Source organism: Sapajus apella, unplaced genomic scaffold (assembly GCF_009761245.1).
Source record: "Sapajus apella isolate SASKATOON/1434 unplaced genomic scaffold, GSC_monkey_1.0 scaffold49, whole genome shotgun sequence".
Classification (NCBI taxonomy): Eukaryota; Metazoa; Chordata; class Mammalia; order Primates; family Cebidae; genus Sapajus; species Sapajus apella.
The window spans coordinates 1629466-1650378 of record NW_022436989.1 but is presented as its reverse complement, the minus strand read 5'-3'; the positions used below and the strand labels follow the sequence as shown (position 1 = coordinate 1650378).

Sequence of the window (20913 nt, the reverse complement as noted above, 5' to 3'; positions counted from 1 at the left end):
AATGGATGAATGGATAGATGATGAGGACACAGATGGGACCTGACTGAGGCCTAGGGGTAGGACAGTTGGGGAAGAGCACTCAAGGACAAGCACTCAGGGATGGCCAGCTCTGGGGGCAAGGTGTAACCCAAGCTGAAGGTTCCTAAAATCCTTTTGCATGCTTGCCCAAATCTGTACACTTGTCACAGGCATGCTTTTGCACCTGCACCTTCGAGCCTGAGGCAGGCAGATGTGTGTAAACGTGGATGTGTTGGCATGTGCCTGCATCCATGTGCCTGTTGGCATGTGCCTGCATCCGTATCATAGGAGGCGGCACCGGGAGGGTGGAAGTCAGGAAGGTCCTGCCTTACCTTAGGGCCCAAGCCTGTGGCAGCTGGGCCCCCATCTCCCTCCTGCAAGTGGCATTAATCCCGGAGAGGGACTCCCACATGCCCTGGAATTTCTCAAGACTATCTTCACCAGCCTAACCCCCAGTGACCTCTCTGGTCCATGGCTTCAGTGGCCAGGAGTTGGAAAATTGCCAGCCCCAAGACAAGATCACTTTTGGAAGTCTTAGATTTCTGCCCCCACCCGCGGACAGCACCAATGGGTAGGATATTCTGGTGCCCAGGAAGCTGGGGGACTGGTGTGGAAGGGGGCTGCCCACCTGTGACTTTCAGCTGGGCCTCGGAGCTACATGTGCCCACGTGGAAGCTGACAGTTCCAGCATCCTCAAGGGTCACCTGAGGAATCAGGGAGAAACATGCTTGACCCTGGGAGCCCCATCCCGACCAGGAGGAGCCCAGCCATCTTGCCAGACCTCCATGACAGGGGCTCATCACCCCCCACCAACACACCCCTGGTGAAAGACCTTCCCAAATGCAGTGGGAAGCATCCCCATCCTGGTACGCACGGGACCCAGGGGCCCCACCTTGTGCAGGGTGAGCAGGTGGAGTGTGCCCTGCTCCACAGCGATGTCGTTCATCTCGTTGGCCTGCAGGGGCACGCCTCCTAAAGCCCAGCGGGCTTCCTGGCCTGACGCTCTGGATAGCCGGCACTGGAAGCTGGCATCCTGGCCCTCGCTGAGCTGCACATCCTGCAGGGGCTCCAGGATGGTCACCTCAGGAGCTGGACACAGGGGACGCATGGGTGTCAGCCTCAGCATCTGAGGTACCCCCTCAATCAGCAGAGTCTTATTGTCCTGGGAGTCCATCCCTGGGTATCCTCCCCAAATGCACAAAGATAAGCACATGGGGGTCTGTTCTCAGCTCCCCACTCCAGCTGCAGGCAGAGTCTGCTCTGATGGACAGTGGAAGGGTAAATGGATCAATGGAGGAATGAATGGATGGATAATAGGTGGATGGATGGATGGCTGATCAATGGATAAATAGGACTGTGGATGGATCGATGGATTAGAGAGATGAAGGACGGATGGTGAATGGGTGGACGGATGGGTGAATGGATAAATGGATGGATGGAAGGATGGATGACAGGTGGGTAAATGGGACCCGGGTGAGAACTAGAGGAGACAGTGCAGATGACTGACGGCTGAGAGTGGGCTATGGCTTGCAGTGACCCTGGTTTGCAGTGGCCCCCACGAGGGCCAAGACCCAAACTCCAACACTGTGTCAACCTATGGGAAGCCAACGGCCACCTACCCCACTCTCCCCTGACATCCTGGGGCCACCCTGAAGTGCCAGCTCACAGGTCCCCCTCCCTGCCAGGCCCCCAGGCTTCAAAGGCAGGGACCTTTGCTGTCTGCGTCCCCAGTGCAGTCACTGGTGGGGCCTGCCTGCGGCTACCTCTGATAGTGAGCTGGGCGGAGGAAGCATGGCCGCCCACGTGGAAGGAGACAGTGCCAGCGTCCTCAGGCGTCACACCCTTCAGCCGCAGGATGTGGACTCGGCCATCCTGCGTGGTCACCTCTGTCACCTCGTTGCTTTGCAGCAGCAGGCCCTGCAGGCGCCACTGCACGTCTGTGGCTCCAGCCTGGGACAATTCGCAGCTAAACTCAACATCCTCATCGGCCGGCACCTCCGCGTCAACCAGCCCCCGCACAATGGTCACTTCGGGCTCTGAGGGGTGAGGTGAGAGGGTCCCCTTTACCAGCCAAGTAAAAGAGCCCAGGCCAAAATCCCATGCCTCCTCCTCCAGGAAGCCTTCCTGGGCAGCCTCACACTCCTCTGCCACGGCCCATCTGTCCCACATGGTTTCCGTCCCCTGATGTGCTCACAAGCACAGATCCCACCATGACAGCTCTTCAGGGACAGAACCTGGGCCAGGGGTGTAGGCCAAGAGGAAGTTGTGTCTGAGGAATCCTTGGGAAGGGTCATGGGAGCCTGTCTACTCGAATACTGCAGCCCCACCCTGGCCAGCACAGCAGGGAGGCAAGGCTTGCGGGAGAAATAGGAGCGGTCAGCAGGGCACCCACACGCCGGCCGCAGGTGGGCTTGAGGGGCCACAGCCTATTTCCCAGAGATCCCCGACAGGGACACTGGGAGGTGTGGGGGTGAGGAGGAGGACAGCGTGAGAGCAGGGCTCAGGTACACCCAGAAGGCCACCATGAGGGGTGGATGGCAGGGAGCGGCTCCCCCTCTCCTCCCGGAGGCCCCAAGGCTCACCTGTGACCCTGAGGGAGGCAGCGGTTTTCTGGCCACCTGTCACACAGGCATACTCGCCCGTGTCCTTAGCCTCCAGTTGGTGGATCAGCAGCTCCCGCATGGCCCCCTGGCTCCTCATCTCATACTTGGGGCCCGCGTGCAGCTCCATGCCCTCCTTGAGCCATTGCACCGTGGCCCCCGGGTCTGCGTCGCTCAGCTGACAGCACAGCCGGGCTACGGCACCCGTCTGCTGCTCCAGGCTCTGCAGCCGGGTCTTGAACTTGGGCCTGGGGACTGGGGGAGATGCAGGAAGGCACACTTAGTGCCCCTGGCCACTGACCAAGGGTGAAGGGCTGTGGGAGGCAGGGCTGGCAAGCAGCTCACCACGAACGGAAAGGCTGGCTGTGCTCTGCATGTGACCCGTGTCGCACGTGTAGTCACCCGCGTCCTCCTGCTCCACACCGCGTACCAGCAACTCCGCAGCGGCCCCGTCCTGAACCATCTGGTACTTGGCACAAGGGAAGAGCTGCAGGGAGCCCTTGCGCCACTCCACGCTGGCACCCGCCTGGCTCAGCTCACAGCGCAGGTGCGCCGTGTCTTCCTCGTCCACCTCCTGGGGCTGCAGCTCTTGGAGGAACCGCACAGGTGCCGCTGTGGGGGAGGAACGGGGCATGAGGGCAGGTCCCTGAAGGGCTATAACAGGGAACACACAGCGGGCGTGATACAGGGAAGGGTGGGGAGGGGAACCGCATAGAGCAGCTACTGGGAAGGAGCAGGGCCTTGGGCCAGGTCCGACCCCCACCCTGTGGAGCCGTCTCCTCAACTGGGACCACCAGGTGGGGAGGCAGCCCCAAGGGTCAGCTCAGAGCACTGGAACTGCACTAGATCCTGGGCCAGGCCAGCCTGGGAGCCCACCTGTGACGGTGAGGGTGGCGCTGGTGCTCTGGGAGCCACAGGTGCAGGTGTACTCGCCGGCGTCTTCACGCAGCAGGTCCCGCAACACCAGCTCCGCCGTGCAGCCCCGAAGCCGTGGCTCCCGGCGCCCATCGGCCTGCAGCTCCAGGCCGCCCTTGCTCCAGACCACCACAGCGGCGGGCTCGGACAGCGCACACTGCAGGCTGGCGCTGGAGCCCTCCTCCACCTGAAGACTCTGCAGCGGCTCCCGGAACACGGGTTGTGGGGCTGCAGCAGGCAGGGGGCAGGGGCAGGGGGCAGGGTCAGCTCCAGATCTGCACCAGGCGTCGCTCTCCAGGCCTGGGCTCCCCCCAGCTCCCTGGCCTGGCTTCACAGACGGTGCTGCCTCAGATGGCAGTGGGGACCACTGGTCTGTGATTCGGGAGTGAGGAGGCAGAGCAGTGGGAAAGCAGGGAGGGGCTTAGGAGGCTGGCCTCTCACCCAGGACCCCACCCGCAACCCCCCACAGGGCCAGAGCCCCCAGGCCCCAGGGCAGGGGTGTGTACTCCTCCCTGGTACACAGGTGGGAGCTGGCTGGAGAGCTGCTGGGTGAAGCCCTGTGCCCCAGACCCGAGGGCAGAGCTGAGTCCCCCAGATCCCAGGCCGACGCCAGGGCCTGGGGCTATAGGTTCCGTCTTCCTTTCCTGGGCATCCAAGCCCCAGGGCACAGATATATATTCAGATTGCAGAGTGGGGCTATGGCCCCCAGACTCCAGGGCAGGGACCAGGTCCCCTTAGGCCCTCAGGTGCTGTGGGGACTGTTTGCCCCACAAGGCTACACAGAACTAGGGCCAGCATGCAGGTCCCAGGGCTCTAGGTCCCGCCTCCCCTTGCTAGGCACCAGAGGCCTCCTCCTGAGGACATGAGACCCTGTGGCTGAGACTGCAGGGCTCAAATGAAGACTGGCAGAAAGTTGATTGACTAGGGGGTGATGGGAGGCAGGGGGAAGGCAACAAGGCAGGAATTCCTTCCCTACCACCATGACTGGTACCCGAGGTCACATGGCTGGAGCTCAGTACAGACACCAGGGCACAGGATAACACTGGGACCCATGAGCAGAGGGGACAGAGGAAACCGCAGGAGGCAGAGGAAACAAGCATCCGCAAGGAGGTGTGCGGTGCCCGTGACTGTACACGGAGGAGACTACACACCCGCATCAGTCCACGCAGCCACGTGAGGTCATTACCCTTGACAGTGAGCATGGCCGATGTCCTCTCCTGCCCGCACACACATGAGTACTCCCCAGTGTCTGCCACAGACAGCCCACGGATCTGCAGCTCACACCTGGTCCCGTCCCGCCTCAGGCTGTATCTGCCCCCATCTCTGAGGCTCTCAGACCCCTTCCTCCACTCCACGGGGGCCGCCTTGCTCAGCTCACACTGCAGCGTGGCCGTGGTCCCTTCTCTGGCCTCCTGGCTTCTCATGTCTTCTATGAACCTGGCAGGCAGGGCTGGGAAGGACCAAGCAGTCACTGAGATCATCAGACTGTCTGGAGAACTCTGTGGACAGGACATGGGCACCCACAAGGAACCAAGGACCACACGTGAAGGAGCAAATGAACGTTCACACAGGAGGAAACAAATGGACCAGGAGGAACAGAGAACACACGTGGAGAAGCACATGGGCATGAGGACACCTCCTGGACAAGATGGGGAGGTGGGAGATGCCCAGAGGACCTGGTTAGAGGACAGACAACCATGGGTTGCCACAGGACCATGCCACACTGAGACACAGAAGGTGGCACACAGAGAGACAGAGGTAGAAGATAACATGTAAACACCAAGTTATCTGCAGAGATAACATAAACACCCAGCCACACAGGACCTTTACCCCTGACAGTCAGCATAGCTGAGGTCCTCTCCTGCCCGCACATGCATGAGTACTCCCCGGCATCTGCCACAGCCAGGCCACGGATCTGAAGCTCACACCTGGACCCATCCTGCCTCAGGCTGTGTCTGTCCCCATCTCTGAGGAGTTCAGGTCCCTTCCTCCACTCCACAGGGGCCGCCTTGCTCAGTTCACACCACAGCATGACCATGGCCCCTTCTGTGGCCTCTTCATTCCTCAGACCCTTTGTGAACTTGGCAGGCAGAGCTGGGGAGGTCAGAATATATGGACACAATCATGCCTCTGAGCCCACAGAAGAGACAGGACATGGACAATACTGAAAAGACACAGAACCCAAATGGACATGAGCCACGTCGGGATGTGCTGACTACGGGCTGTGCACTGTGGCTTCCTTCAGTCCAGGCTGTACAGCACATGACCACGGCCCCTCCATGGCCACCTCACACCTCAGTCTTTGTATGAATCTGGCAAACATAGAGCTGGAGAGGGCCAGATGCATGTGGAAATCAGATCATCTGGAGCACTTTGGTGGACAGGATACAAAGGAATGGAGAACAACATACAGAAGCCAATAGGGCAATGTGACTGAACCTATGCTGGTACACAGGTGGGGGCTGACTGGAGATGCTGCTTTCTCCTGGTTTCCACAACAGCCCAGTAGGCTGGAAGGGATTCTGTGCAGTTATGGGAACAGGGTGACATGCACACAGGGAGACAACACAGAATGAGTGGAGATGGATGGGATGAGGTCAATACTGGCACACCAGAATGTGGCTTTACTTGGCCACATGTGATCTTTACCCCTGATGGTGAGTGTGGCTGAGGTCCTCTCCTGCCCACACACACATGAGTACTCCCCAGCATCTGCCACAGCCAGACCACGAATCTGCAGCTCACACCTGGTCCCGTCTTGCCTCAGGCTGTATCTGTCCCCATCTCGGAGGGTTTCAGGTCCCTTCCTCCACTCCACAGGGGCCGCCTTGCTCAGTTCACACCACAGCGTGGCCATGGCCCCTTCTGTGGCCTCCTGGTTTGTCATGTTGTCTATAAATCTGGCAGGCAGGGCTGGGAAGGACCAAACAGTCACTGAGATCACACTATCTGGATGACTCTGTGGACAGGACACAGACACACACAAGGAGCCACACAAACCACCAAAGGACCAAAGCAGAATGAGCAAATGAATGTACCAAATGTGAGAAAACACATGGCCCAGGAGGAACAGAGAACACACAGGGATGGGCATGAATAGGAGGATGTCTCCTGATGAGGAGAAGGGGAGGCAGGAGATAACCAGAGGACCCCAGTTAGAACACAACCTCAGGGTTACCACAGAAGTGCCACCTTTGGAAGCAGAAGGTGGTGACAGAGACACGTAGATCCCAAGCCACAAGTCCACATGACCACACAAGATCTTTACCCCTGACAGTGAGTGTAGCTGAGGTCCTCTCCTGTCCACACACACACAAATACTCTCCAGTGTCCTCCATAGCCAGGCCACGAATCTGCAGCTCACACCTCGTCCCATCCTGCCTCAGGCTGTATCTGTCTCCATCTCTGAGAGTCTCAGACCCCTTCCTCCATTCCACGGGGGCCGCCTTGCTCAGCTCACACTGCAGTACAACCGTGGCCCCTTCTCTGGCCTCTTGGTTTCTCACATCTTCTATGAATCTGGCAGGCAGGGCTGCAAAGGACCAAGCAGTCACTGAGATCATCAGACTGTCTGGAGGACTCTGTGGACAGGACACAGACACACACAAGGAGCCACACAAACCACCAAAGAACCATGGCAGAATGAACAAAGGTACAGAGGGTGAGAAAGCACATGGCACAGGAGGAACAGACCCTATCACTGAGGGTCTCAGGTTCCTTCTTCCACTCCACAGGGGCCACCTTGCTCAGCTCACACTGCAGCAGAGCTGTGGCCCCTTCTGAGGCCTTCTTGGTCTTCAGATCTTGAGTGAACCAGGCAGGCAGGGTTAGGAAGGGTCACATGGACAGAAGCAATCAAATCCTCTGGAGGATCTGAGGGACACACCTGAACATCCAAGAAGGAAAAAGAAGCAGGAAGGCTGGAGAGACTTGGGATGAAGGGGCCCAAAATGCGTTTGACAGTGAGATCTTCCTATATTCTGCCTGTAAGGTGCAGACTGGTGGGAGATGGGCTCCATCCTGGATCTCTTCTCAAAAGGCATCTTGTCCTACCCATGAACTTTCATTATGGGGAAGCAAGACAGGCTCCTCCAACTTGCAACCCACATATGCAATAATGTGATGAGCATCTCTCTATGATGACTCAGGAGGCATCTTCAGGTCCCAACATACACTGTCCCATTGTCATCCCTCACACAAGAGACAATCTGAGCAGACAGAGCTTCCATCCAGCACTGCTCATGCCCGGATATACCTGGACTCACCATACAACATCCCAGCCCACACAAGGCCCTGTTGCCTCCATCCAATATGCTCCTGGCCTGACCCTACTGAATCCACATTCCCACATACTACCCCGGCTCATATCACCTAGATCATGACAGGTATCAGATGTGGCCTCTAACTACACCTCTGAACCTCCAATTTACCATTCTCTCCTCCCTCCTGACTCCAGGCAGAGGGCTCACAAGTTAGCAAACCAAGGCCCAACCCAATTACATAGCCAAAGCCTGCTATGGGCTGTGCTTCCACAAAAGTCAAATATTGAAGTCCTAACTTCCACTATTTCAGAATACAACTATTTTTGAGATAGGGCCTTTAAAGGAGTGATTAATGCTAAATGGGATCATAAGGGTGGCACCTAATCCAATATAAATGCTTCCCTTATAATAAAAAGAAATTAGGACACAAACACAGAGGACCAGTGAAAACACAGAGAAAACAGTGTCTACAAGCCAAGGAGAGAAGCCTCAGAAGGAGCCAACCCTACTGACACCTGGATCTCAAACATCTAGCCACTAGAATGGTGAGGAAATAAATTTCTGTTATTTATACCTCCCAGTCTATGATACTTTCTTTATGGTACCCCAAGCAAACAAATTCAAACTTTGTACCAGGAGTGGGGTTCCAAAGTAACAAATACATATAAATGTGGATGTGGCTTTACAATTGAGTAATGGGAAGTGGCTGAAAGATATTTTAGGTGCACGCCAAAAAACAGTGCTTGCCAGGCAGCAATTGTTGGTGAAGACATGGGTGTTAAGTGATTCTGGTCAAGCCTCAGATGACAATGGGGACATGTTCTTAAGAACTGGAGAAAGACAATCATGGTTATAAAGTGACCAAGAATCTGGTCAAATTTTATTCTAGCATTTTGTGGAAGGCAGGACTTGCAAACAGAATTGGGTATATTTACCTGGGGAAGGTTCTAAGCAAAGAATTGAAAGCTTAGCCTTGTTTCTCTCCAATATGAAAATGTAAGTGGAGAAAGATAAATTCAAAAAGGATTTGTTAAGCAAAAAGGAACCAGAGCTTGAAGATATAGACAAATTTGCAGCCTATACATACTGCAAAAAAATGAGAAAGCATGTTCTGGGGAAAATATCAAGGCTGGACAACCATTTGCTATACAAATCAGGTGTGTGGTTTATGGGTCCATTCAGCCCTCTCAGCAGAAGCCATTAATAGAAATGAGATGATCAAGGAAAGATCTGTAGAGAACTTTCTTGTCTTGTGGGTTTCACCTACACGGATCACATGGGACAAGGTTTCTGTGATCTTTAGACTAGAGGAAATGCTGCTAGCTTGAACTGATTAGAACAGAGATGGGACAAATGAAGGCTGTCAGACTTCTGAGAATATACAGGATAGGCCAATAGAGCTACCTGGATATAAGCAGGATATTCTGCAAGAAAAAGGAATAATGACCCAATAGTTGGTTCTGAGGTTGACAGCAATGGCAGTATAACCAGGGGCTAGAGGGCACAGGCCTGGGAGTAAAGCTTTCTTCTCCTCAGTTACAGAGAGCCAGACACCTCCACTCAGGGCTGAGGGGGTAGAATTGCAACCCTGTTGGGTCCAGAGGACAGGGCATTCATCCAAAGCCTTAAAACCTAATGATATTTGTCCTGCTGGGTTACACCTTGCCTGGGGGCCATGACTCATTTTTCCTTTTCAGTTTCTCCCTGATTAAGAATGTCCATCCCATGCCTGTCCCACCATTGTGACTTCAAAGCAAATAACTTGTCTTGATTTCACAAATGAAGAAAAGTTTTGCCTCAGGATGAGTCTCCCTCACAGTTCACTCGGATGATATTTAGAGGCAATTTGGACTAGTTGGTGCTGAAATTGGTTAAGATCTGGGACTGTTGGGAAGAAGTAAACATATTTTGCATGTGAGGTGGCCATGAATTTTCAGAATACGGTGGTAGAGTGTTATGGTCTGAACTGTGCCTCAGAAAAATGCATACGTTGACGTCCTAACCCCCAGTACGCCTCAGAATGTCACTGTGTTTAAAGACGATCATTGAAAGGTAAAATGAGGTTGTTACGGTGGGCCCAAATCCAGTACGACTTATAAAGAGAGGTGCCCTTATAGAGAGGTTAGGCCACACATATGCACCCAGAGGGACAACCATGTGAAGACACGAGAAGACAGCTGTCTACAAGAAGAGGGGCTGACACCTTGCGATTTCAGCCCCATACTTCTGAGAAAATAAATCTCTATTGTTTGAGCCACCCTGTCTGCAGTGCTTTGTTATGTCAGCCTGAGCAGATGAAGACAATACTCCTTTAGAAGCTTGGAATGACCACAAAGATAGATGAGAATACTCACCAGATTGAAGAGGCACCTGGCCTGAACCCATTGCTATATCTGTCTAAGGACATACATTTCCTGACCTCCAATGCCTGGGGCCCAAGAGCTGGTGCACATCCACAGGCCCTTGTAAAATGGCAGGGGCCCCAGGTAGCTCTCCTGGATCTTGACACCTGTCTGCTGGTGCCTCCTGGGGGCCCTGCACTATTCACCCCTGGGGTCTGTATGTCCAGGTCCTAGATTAGGCCATGCAAGTGGGTTCTCAGTGTGCGTTTGGGGGATGGACCACACAGATGAGTGACTGAATAAGATGTCAACGACATTTAGAGACACTGGGAAAGCACAGAGTACAGACTATGTGGGTTAGGTGGGGGAAGACAAGTCACTCAGGTGGCCACATGGTCTTTACCCCTGACGGTGAGCGTGGCTGAGGTCCTCTCCTGCCCACATATGCACGAGTATTCTCCAGCATCTGCTATGACCAGGCCACGAATCTGCAGCTCACACCTGGTCCCATCCTGCCTCAGGCTGTATCTGTCCCCATCTGTGAGGGTGTTGGGCCCCTTTTTCCACTCCACAGGAGCCGCCTTGCTCAGCTCACATTGCAGGGTGACTGTAGCCCCTTCTGTGGCCTTCTGGCTTCTCACATCCTCTATGAATCTGGCAGGCAGGGCTGAGAAGGACCAAACAGTCACTGACATCTTCAGACTGTCTGGAGAATTCTTTGGACAGGGCATGGACACTAATAAGGAGCCACACAAACCACTAAAGGACCACAGCAAGATGAGCAAGGAACAAACAGTAAGAAGGCAAATGGCCCAGGAGGCACAGAGAATACACAGGGATGTGCATGAGCAGGAGGACATCTCCTGATGAGACGGAGGGTGGGGGGCGGGAGATACCTAGAGGGCCCCAGGTAAAGAACAGATAATCAAGGGTTGCCACAGGAGCTATGCCACATTTGGAGGCAAAAGGCGGTGACACAGAGAGGGGTATACACCAAGCCACAAGCCACACAGGATCTTTACCCCTGACAGTGAGTGTAGCTGAGGTCCTCTCCTGCCCACACACACATGAGTACACCCCAGTATCTGCCGTAGCCAGGCTGTGAATCTGCAGCTCACACATGGCCCCGTCCTGTCTCAGGCTGTATCTGTCCCCATCTCTGAGAGCCTCGAGGCCCTTCCTCCACTCCACAGGGGCTGCCTTGCTCAGCTCACATTGCAGTGTGGCTGTGGCCCCTTCCATGGCCTCTTCATTCCTCAGACCCTCTGTGAACCTGGCAGGCAGGGCTGGTGAAGGGATCAGAAAGACAGGGACACAATTACACTGAGCACATGAAAGAGACAAGACACAGATGGCACAGAGAAGACAGAAACCCCAACTGAACACAGGCCACACACAGGGCATGCCAAGCACGTGGGGCATGCCACACGTAGGGCATGCCAAGCACAGGCTGTAGATTTTCTCTGTGCAGCCTGGGTAACACCATAGTCATGGCCCCTTCATGGGCTCCTCAGGCCTCAGAGATAACATGAATCTGTCATGTAGGGCCAGAGAGGGTCATAAAACAAGAATGTTAGACTCCTTGAAAGCGCTGGTAGATAGGACATGACAAGATGAAGGACAGACACAATCTGATAGGACAGGGCCCGCGGTATCACAGGGGTAGGAATCTGGATGTAGATGTGTTTCTTCTGGTTCCTTGAGCAGCCCAGGAAGCTGGAAGGGACAGCATGGCATGATGTAAACAATGTCGCAGTCTGGGGAGACCATGCAATGAGCAGAAATTGACAACAGGAAGTGAACAACTGGACACCAGAATGTGGCTCTGGACATGTGAACTTTACCCCTGACGGTGAGCATGGCTGAGGTCTTCTCTTGTTCACACACACACGAGTATTCCCCAGCATCAGCCACAGCCAGGCTGTGGATGTGCAGCTCACACCTTGTTCCATCCTGCTTCAGGCTGTATCTGCTCCCATCTCTGAGGGTCTCAGGACCCTTCTTCCACTCCACAGGGGACACCTTGCTCAGCTCACACTGCAGCACAGCCGTGGTCCCTTCTGAGGCCTCCATGGACTTCAGATCTTGAGTGAATCTGGGAGGCAGGGCTAGGAAGGGTCACATGGACAGAAGTCATCAAACCCTCTGGAGATCTGAGGGATGCACCTGAACATCCAAGAGGGAAACAGAAGGAGATCCCGAGGACATGGGATAAGGAGGACCAAAAACTGTGAGAGTGAGGTCTTCCTGCATTCTGCCTCTGAGGTATGGATTAGCTGGGAGATGGGTTCCATCCTGGATCTTTTCTCAAAAGGCATCTTGTCCTACCCATATCCTATCATTACTAGGAAGAAAGACAAACTCCTCCAACTTGCAACCCACATATGCAATAATGTGATGCATCCCTCTCCTCTTTCCTCCCTCCCTCCCTCTCTCCCTCTCCCTCCACCCTCACCCCCTCCAGCCTCATAGGACGCACCTCCCTGCCCTGACACCTGCAACCCATTCTCACACAGGAGATACCCATGCCAAGCAGGGCGTCCCTCTGGCACTGCTCATGAACAGGCATTCCTGGGCTCACTGCCCACCATCCCAGCCCACACAAGGCCCTGCTGTCTCCACCTCACTACTCCTGTCCTGACCTTACTGGATACACATTGCCTTGGCTCAATCACTGAAACCCCCAACAGACTCCAGATGTGGCTTCTACACCACAACTCCGACTCTTCAGCCTGCCGTCCTCTCTTCCCTCCTGACTCCAGGCAGAGTGAGAGCTCACAAGGTACAACGAACCAAGGCCCACCCTGATTACCCTCTGTTATGATCTGATTGCGTCCCCCCAAATTCATATGTTCAAATCTAACCTCTAGAACCTCAGTGTGACTGTATTAAAGATAGGGCCTTTAAAGTGGTAACTAACATTAAGTGAGGTTATTAGGATGTGCCCTGATCCAATATGACTGGTGTCCTTATAAAAAAAGGATATTAGGACACAGACACACACTGAGGGGTGACCACATGAAAAACAGAAGACTGTATCAACAAGCCAAGGAGAGAAGCCTCAGAGGAAGTCAACCTAACAACACTTTATCTCAGACTTCTAGTCAGAAAACTAACAAAATATTGGTACCAGGAGTTGGGTGCCATTGTAACAATTATTACCTAAAAATGTGGAAGTTGCTTTGGAACTGGGTAGTGGGTAGAGGCTGGATATTTGAAGTGCATGTTGGAAAAAACCCTAGATTGCTATCAACAACCTGTTCATGCAAAGATGGACATTCAAGATCCTTCTGGTCAGACCTCAGATGGAAATAAAGAACAGGTTATTGGAAAGCAAAGGAAAGGTGATCCTCGTTATTAAGCAGCAAAGAACGTGTCCAAATTGTGTTGTTGTGTGTGGAAGGTAGGACTGATAAACAGTAAAATTTTGCATGTTTAGCTGAGGAGATTTCTAAGTAAAGTGTTGAAAGTGCAGCCTGTTTTCTTTTCTGCTTATGGTAAAGTGCAAGAGGAGGGAAATAAATTGAAGAATTCTAAGAAAAAAAAAAAAAGGAACCAATATTTGAAGCTTTGGAAATTTTTCAGCCTATCCACATGGTAAAAAAATGAGACACTGTGTTCCGAAGAGAACATCAAGGGTGTGGCTAGACAACCATTTGCTAAAACACCAGGTGTGCAATTTATGGATCCAATTAGTCATCTCATCAGAAGCCAGGAATAGAGATGCAGTTATCTGAAAAAGCCTCTTATCTGATGGTGTGAACCTCCATGAATTGCATGGAAGGCCAACTCAGTTTTTGATAATCTTATACAAGCAAATTGGAGTAAATTGGATTGAGGTGGGATAAAATGAAAGAAGGCTGTCAGACTTCTGGGATTCTACAGAATGAGCTAATATCACTATATGGCTGCAAACATGTCTTATCCTTCAAGAAAATGGAAGAATGGCCCCAAAGGCATCAGCAGGGCTGCCACTGCCACTAGGGGTGCAGGGATCAGGGCCTCCTCTGTCCACAACTGGGGGGGAGAGGCTGTTGCCCAGAGATGAGTGGATAAGATGTCACCCAGGTCTGAGAGACTGGGGACCATACTCTGGTTGGCATTGAGGACTAGGAATTAAGTCAAAGAGAATTATTTTTCACGCTTTTCAAAAAAATAGAGATGGGGTCTCACTGTCACCCAGGCTGGAGTGCAGATACAATTATAGCTCACTGCAGCCTCAAATTCTCAGGCTCAAGGGATCCTCCTGCCTCAGCCTCCCTAGTAGCTGGAACCCCAGGTATGCATCACCATAGAAAAGGGGTCTTGCTATACTTTCCAGGCTGGTCTAGAATGCTGGCCTCAAGTAATCCTCCTGCCTTGGCCACCCAAAGTGCTAGGATTACAGACATGAGCCATCGTCCCCAATCACTAGCCTTAAAATCTAGTAAAATTTGCTCTTCTAGTTTCAGGCCTGCATAAGACCCATAACACTTTTTTCTTTCCAACTTTCCCCCTCTTGAACCAGGAATGTCTATCCTATGCCTGCACCACTGCATTTTGGAAGCACAAGACTTGTCTGGTTTCACACTTCACAATTGAAGAATTTTGCCTCAAGACGAGTCATACTTCACCTCCCTCACACTTGACTTAGACGACATTCACATGAGATTTGGATTTTGAGTTGATGCTGGAATGGGTTAAGATTACAGGCTGTTAGGAAGGAGTAAATGCATTTTGCATGTTAGAAGGTCATTAATTGTGGGAAGCCAGAGGGTGGGATGTCATGGCCTGAACTGAGTCCTCTCTCCAAATCCGTATGTTGAAATCCTAACCCTTAATACTTCACAATGTCACTGTATTGAAATAGGATCTTTGAAAGGCAAAATGGTGTTGTTGGGGTGGGCCCAATCCAATATGACCAGAGAGTATCTACAAGCCAAGAAAAGAGGCCTCAGGAGAAACCAACCGAGTCACTCCTTGATCTTGGAATTTCAGACTCCGGAAGTCTGAGAAAATAAACATCTGCTGCGAAGCCACTCAGATGCAGTGCTCTGCTGCGTCTGCTGAGCAGATGAAGGCAGCAGTCCTTCAGAAGCCTGGCATGACCACAAGGAACAAACACTCTCGGCAGATTTAGGGGGGCCTGGCCTGACCACCTCCTTGCTGAGCCCCAACCCTACCATGCACAGCCTCTAGGCCTGGGGCCCCGGAGCCCATGCACATGTGTAGGCCCCAGCAAGACACCAGTAGCCCCAGCAGCTCTCCTGTACCCTGACGTCTGTCTGTGGGGCTCTCCTTTGGGTCCCTGCCCCATTCACCCCTGGAGTCCATATTCCCAGGCTTTAGATTAGGTGATCCAAGCGGGTTCCATGTGCATTTGAGGGATGTGTCACACAGGTGAGTGACTGAATGAGATGACAATGATATCAGGAGGCACTGGGAGAGCAGAGACCATGTGGGTTAGGTGGGAGGAGACAGCAGTCACTCAGGTGGCCACATGTGGTCATTACCCCTGACGGTGAGCGTGGCCGATGTCCTCTCCTGCCCGCACACACACAAGTATTCTCCAGTGTCTGCCACAGACAGCCCACGGATCTGCAGCTCACAACTGGTCCCGTCCCGCCTCAGGCTGTATCTGTCCCCATCTCTGAGGCTCTCAGACCCCTTCCTCCACTCCACGGGGGCCGCCTTGCTCAGCTCACACCGCAGCATGGCCGTGGCCCCTTCTGTGGCATCTTCATTCCTCAGACCCTCTATGAACTTGGAAGGCAGGGCTGCAGAGGTCAGAAGACACAGATACAATCACCTCTGAGCACACAGAAGAGATAGGAAGGACGTGGAGGGCACAGACAAAACACAGAATCCAACGGGACACAGGCCACATGGGCGTGCTGAGCACAGGCTGTGAACTGGGGCCTCCTCAGTACCACCTGCACAGCACATGGCCATGACTCCTCTGGGGGCCTCCTCACACCTCAGCCTTTATAGGAGTCTGGCAGGCTCAGAGAGGACCAGAAACACATGGAGAACATCAGGTCATCTGGAGAACATCAGGGGACAGATATGACAGGATGGAAGACACAGAATTCAACAGGACAATGTCAACAGAGCCCTTGAAGGCAAGCAGTAAAAGCCAGCTGGAGAGCCTGCTTCCTCCTGCTTCCCATAACAGCACCAAAGGCTGGAAGACACTTGCGCAGTTACGGACACAGGCAGGCACATACACAGGGAGAGAATGCGGCACGGGCAGACAGACGTGTCAAATCAACATGTGGACATGAGCATGGCACTGCCTGGCCGCCTGTGGCCTTTACCCCTGACGGTGAGTGTGGCCGAGGTCCTCTCCTTCCCGCACACACACAGGTACTCCCCAGCGTCCTCCACCACCAGGCCACGGATCTGCAGCTCACACCTGACCCCGTCCTGTCTCAGGCTGTGTCTGTCTCCATCTCTGAGGGTCTCATGCCCCTTCTGCCACTCCACGGGGGCCATCTTGCTCAGCTCACACTGCAGCGTGGCCGTGGCCCCTTCTGTGGCCTCTTTGTTCCTCAGACCCTCTGTGAACTTGATGGGTAGAGCTGGGGGAGGGTCAGAATATATGAACACACTCATGCTCTCTGAGCATGTGGAAGAGACAGAACACGGATGGCACAGAGAAGACACAGAACCCAACTGGACACAGGGCACACGGAGGTGTGCTGAGAACAGGCTGTGGATGGGGGCTTCCCATGCTCCAGCCTGTCAGCACTGTTGCTGTGGCTCCTTCCGTGGCCTCCTGAGGCCTCACACTTTATGCTGCCAGAGCCAGAGGATGTCAGACATACACGAAGACCATGAGAGCCTCAGGAGCACTCTGTGGGGGAGGGTAGGACAGCACGAAGGGCAAGGCACAGAAGCCAACAGGACGACATGACAGAGCCCATCCATACAGGTATATGGGGTGATAGCTGGCTGCAGGGCCAGTTTCTCCTGGTTCCCACAATAGCTCTGGAGGCTGGAGGGGATTCCGGAGTGATGGGGAAAGAGTGCCGCAGATGCGGGGACAGGCGTGTGGCAAGCACAGACGGACGGCTTGACAACAATATGTGGACCCCAGAAGACGGCTCTCCTTAGCCACATGTGGCCTTTACCCCTAACGGTGAGAGTGGCCGAAGTCCTCTCCTGTCCACACACGCACGAGTACTCCCCAGTGTCTGCCACGGACAGCCCATGGATCTGCAGCTCACACCTGGTCCCGTCCTGCCTCAGGCTGTATCTGTCCCCATCTCTGAGGCTCTCAGACCCCTTCCTCCACTCCACGGGGGCCGCCTTGCTCAGCTCACACCGCAGCATGGCCGTGGACCCTTCTCTGGCCTCTTGGTTTCTCACATCTTCTATGAACCTGGCAGGCAGGGCTGGGAAGGACCAAGCAGTCACTGAGATCATCAGACTGTCTAGCCGACTCTGTGGACAGGACATGGGCACCCACAAGGAACCACACAAACCACCAAAGGATCATGTGTGAAGCAAATGAACGTTCACACAGGAGGAAGCAAATGGACCGCAGGAACGGAGAACACAGAGGGATGAGCGTGAGGACACCTCTGGGACAAGAAGCTGGGGAGGCAGGAGACATTGGAGAACGTCAGGTGGAGGAGACAAGCCCGGGCTTGCTACAGGGGCTGTCCCACATTTGGAAGATGAGGATGGCACGGTGACATGTAGACACCACGCCACAGGTCCACAAGACCACACATGATCTTTACCCCTGACAGTGAGCGTGGCCGATGTCCTCTCCTGCCCACACACGCACGAGTACTCCCCGGCATCCGCCATGGCCAGGCCACAGATCTGCAGCTCACACCTCATCCCCTCCTGCCTCAGGATGTGTCTGTCCCCATCTCTGAGGTTCTTAGGCCCCTTCCTCCACTCCACAGGGGCTGCCTTGCTCAGTTCACACCGCAGCATGGCTGTGGCCCCTTCCACGGCCTCTTCATTCCTCAGACCCCCTGTGAACCTGGCCGGCAGGGCTGGGGATCAGAAAGAGAGGACCACAGTCACACCCTCTGAGCCCACAGAAGACACAGGATATGGTCAAAGAGAGAAGACAGGGAACCCATGTGAATGCGGCCACTCCTGGGGCACGCTGAGCACAGGCTGTGCACTGTGGTTCCCACAGTCCAGCCCAGTAGCATTGTGGTGGGGCCCCTTCTGAGGCATCCTCAGGCCTCCTACTTTCTATGAACCTGGCTGGCAGGGCTAGAGGGACACAAACACCATAAGGCCCTCTGGAGACAGCGGGGGACACTCAGCAAGGACACACTCCCTTGCTGGAGTGAACCAGGAATTAACGCACAGACACATGGATGGGAAACAGTGCCCTGGGTGCAGAGAACAGACTGGCCACGACCACACAGGGGAAAGCCGCTGGGGAAACGGAGGAGCGGGAATCCTAGCGAGGACCCCAAAATGATGGCAGACACACAGCTGCCACAGGCCCCACGAGACGGGGAGGTGCTCCAGGGCCCAAGACCAGCCTGTTGCTCAGCTACAGCACACTGCGGCCCGCCCACGCTGTGGCTCCCTGGTTCATTGTTGCTTCGTATTTTTTCCTTTTTCAGACAGGGTCTCAGGGTGTCGCCTAGGCTGGAGGGCAGTGTTGCCATCACAGCTCACCGCAGCCTCAAACTTGTGGCCTCAACTAGTCCTCCCACTTCAGCCTCCTGAACAGCCGGGACCACAGGTGCACAGCACCACACCCAGCTAAATTTTGTATTTTTTGTAGAGAGGGGGTCTCCCTGGGTTGCCCAAGTCAGTCTGGAACTCTTGGGTTCGAGTGATCCTCCCGCCTCAGACTCCCAAAGTGCTAGGATTACAGGCGTGAGCCACTGTAGCCGGTCATGATTTTGATGGATAGCTAGAGGAAAGAGACACAAAGTCCACTGCCTAAAAGTCTCCCACGAAATCATCCAGGCTCCTGCTTCTCATCAGCTCCTGCTGCTCCTGCAGCCAGAGCCCTAGGGCAGACGGGGGGGTAAGGAGGCTGCTGCTGGGGGAGAGGAGAGTGCCGCCTTCCACCTTGACTGTCACTGTGTTAATGACGCAGGCAGGGACCCCAGGTGGCAGGTGCCCCGGTGCATGCGTCCAGCAGATAAGAAACGACCAACTGAACACACGAAGGAGCCATCCAGCCAGGCACGTAGAGTTAGCCATGAATCACAGGGACAGACGAGGGCCACTGGGTCCTGTGCATTGGGGCTGGGTGGCTTCCTAGCCCACCAGATGGAGACTGGGGCCTCAGTGCCCGGCTGCCTCCCTGGAGGCCCCCAGGGGAACCTTGGCTCAAGCATCCTCCGGGCTTCCGGGTCCAGTGGAAACGCCCAGCACGCAGGGGCGCCCTCTCAGCAGGAACAAGAGCAGGGACCGCAGGGCACCCATCACCTGAAGCTCCCTCAGAACTCGCCCACTTCCAGAAGCAACTGCCTCAGGCAGCTGGCAGGGGTCTACCCTGGTCATCTGTTCTTCAGTCACCGGCCTGAGGAGGACGCAGCTGAGCCTCTGGCCCCTGTGGTCTCTATCTCTCCAAAATGCTACACAGCCACAAGACAGGGCCTGAAGTCTGTGGACCTCGTGGGTATCCTGGTGAGCCTGGTGGTGTGGCGCCTCCGTGCCATGGAAGCTGTGCTCTGTCGATGCTGCCGGAGGAGCATGGCGGCCAGCCCTCCCACAAAGGTCTGTGACACCTGTGCCTGTGGCCGGAGCTACCTGCTTCAGGCACTGGTGTCCAGACGGCCGTGCCTGGCCCCCAGACCCTGCCCCTCCACTAGCCTGAGGGATCCCTCCTTGTAGTGTGAGTGGAGCCCACCAGAGTCCTGGGCGAGAAGGCCCTTCGCCAGGGGGAGCCCTTCCCTGCGCTGCCTCGAAGGTGCCTGGGCCCTCCCTCTGGGCTGGCTTTAGCCCACATGCTTTCCCTGATGGAAGCGAGCCAAGCCCTTCAAGGCCCTGAGCACCTGCACAAGCCACAGCACGCCACCAGCCACAAGGGGCCATGGGCCACGGACACAGGAGGCCAGGCAAGTGGGGCTGTGCCCCTTCCACTGAGAACACCGGTGGCTTGAGGCTAGAAGCCTCTCCCAGCTGTGACTGAGAGGTCCAGGGCCCAGGGGGAGTTCTGCAGCCTCACCTCCCTGGGGACCCAAACATGGCTGAGGTCCACTCCCACCACCCACACACAAGGACACCCCGGGTCGGCCACAGGGCTCTGGACATCCAGTCCTGGTCAAAGCCCCCATCTCCAAAACTCTTAGCCCCTTCCTCCAAATCACACAGCTGCTCTACTTGACTGTCATGTGACAGCCACTGTGGCTGCTCCTCCCCGCACCCACCAGTCACCTCCTCCCCAGTCACCCGTCACCTCCTCCCCACGCCCACCCGTCACCTCCTCCCCACGCCCACCCGTCACCTCCTCCGCACGCCCACCCGTCACCTCCTCCCCAGTCACCCGTCACCTCCTCCCCACAGTCACCCGTCACCTCCTCCAGTCACCTGTCACCTCCTCCCCACGCCCACCCATCACCTCCTCCCCAGTCACCCCTCACCTCCTCTCCACAGTCACCCCTCACCTCCTCCCCACGCCCACCCATCACCTCCTCCCCAGTCACCCCTCACCTCCTCCCCACGCCCACCCGTCACCTCCTCCCCAGTCACCCGTCACCTCCTCCCCACAGTCACCCATCACCTCCTCCACAGTCACCCGTCACCTCCTCCCCACGCCCACCCGTCACCTCCTCCCCAGTCACCCGTCACCTCCTCCCC

General features: G+C 55.0%; 1 protein-coding gene across 50 annotated transcripts in view; it reads right to left on the bottom strand.

Annotated features, from left to right (window-relative positions):
• The window catches only part of OBSCN (obscurin, cytoskeletal calmodulin and titin-interacting RhoGEF), a 162134-nt gene that overhangs the window by 62479 nt on the left and 78742 nt on the right, over window positions 1-20913 (bottom strand). For 25 of the 50 annotated variants that reach the window (XM_032242118.1, XM_032242121.1, XM_032242120.1 and 22 more), the window contains 17 exons: window positions 17865-18128; window positions 17250-17513; window positions 16434-16697; window positions 15630-15893; window positions 11982-12245; window positions 11160-11423; window positions 10541-10804; window positions 6802-7065; window positions 6183-6446; window positions 5347-5627; window positions 4720-4987; window positions 3495-3761; window positions 2964-3230; window positions 2601-2873; window positions 1782-2054; window positions 911-1107; window positions 647-722 (listed from right to left, as the gene is read on the bottom strand). In XM_032242118.1, coding sequence (XP_032098009.1) covers window positions 647-722; window positions 911-1107; window positions 1782-2054; window positions 2601-2873; window positions 2964-3230; window positions 3495-3761; window positions 4720-4987; window positions 5347-5627; window positions 6183-6446; window positions 6802-7065; window positions 10541-10804; window positions 11160-11423; window positions 11982-12245; window positions 15630-15893; window positions 16434-16697; window positions 17250-17513; window positions 17865-18128 — 4278 coding nt within the window. The remainder of the gene's footprint in view (window positions 1-646; window positions 723-910; window positions 1108-1781; window positions 2055-2600; window positions 2874-2963; window positions 3231-3494; window positions 3762-4719; window positions 4988-5346; window positions 5628-6182; window positions 6447-6801; window positions 7066-10540; window positions 10805-11159; window positions 11424-11981; window positions 12246-15629; window positions 15894-16433; window positions 16698-17249; window positions 17514-17864; window positions 18129-20913) is intronic. The other 25 variants (XM_032242122.1, XM_032242163.1, XM_032242164.1 and 22 more) reach the window with 23 other exon arrangements.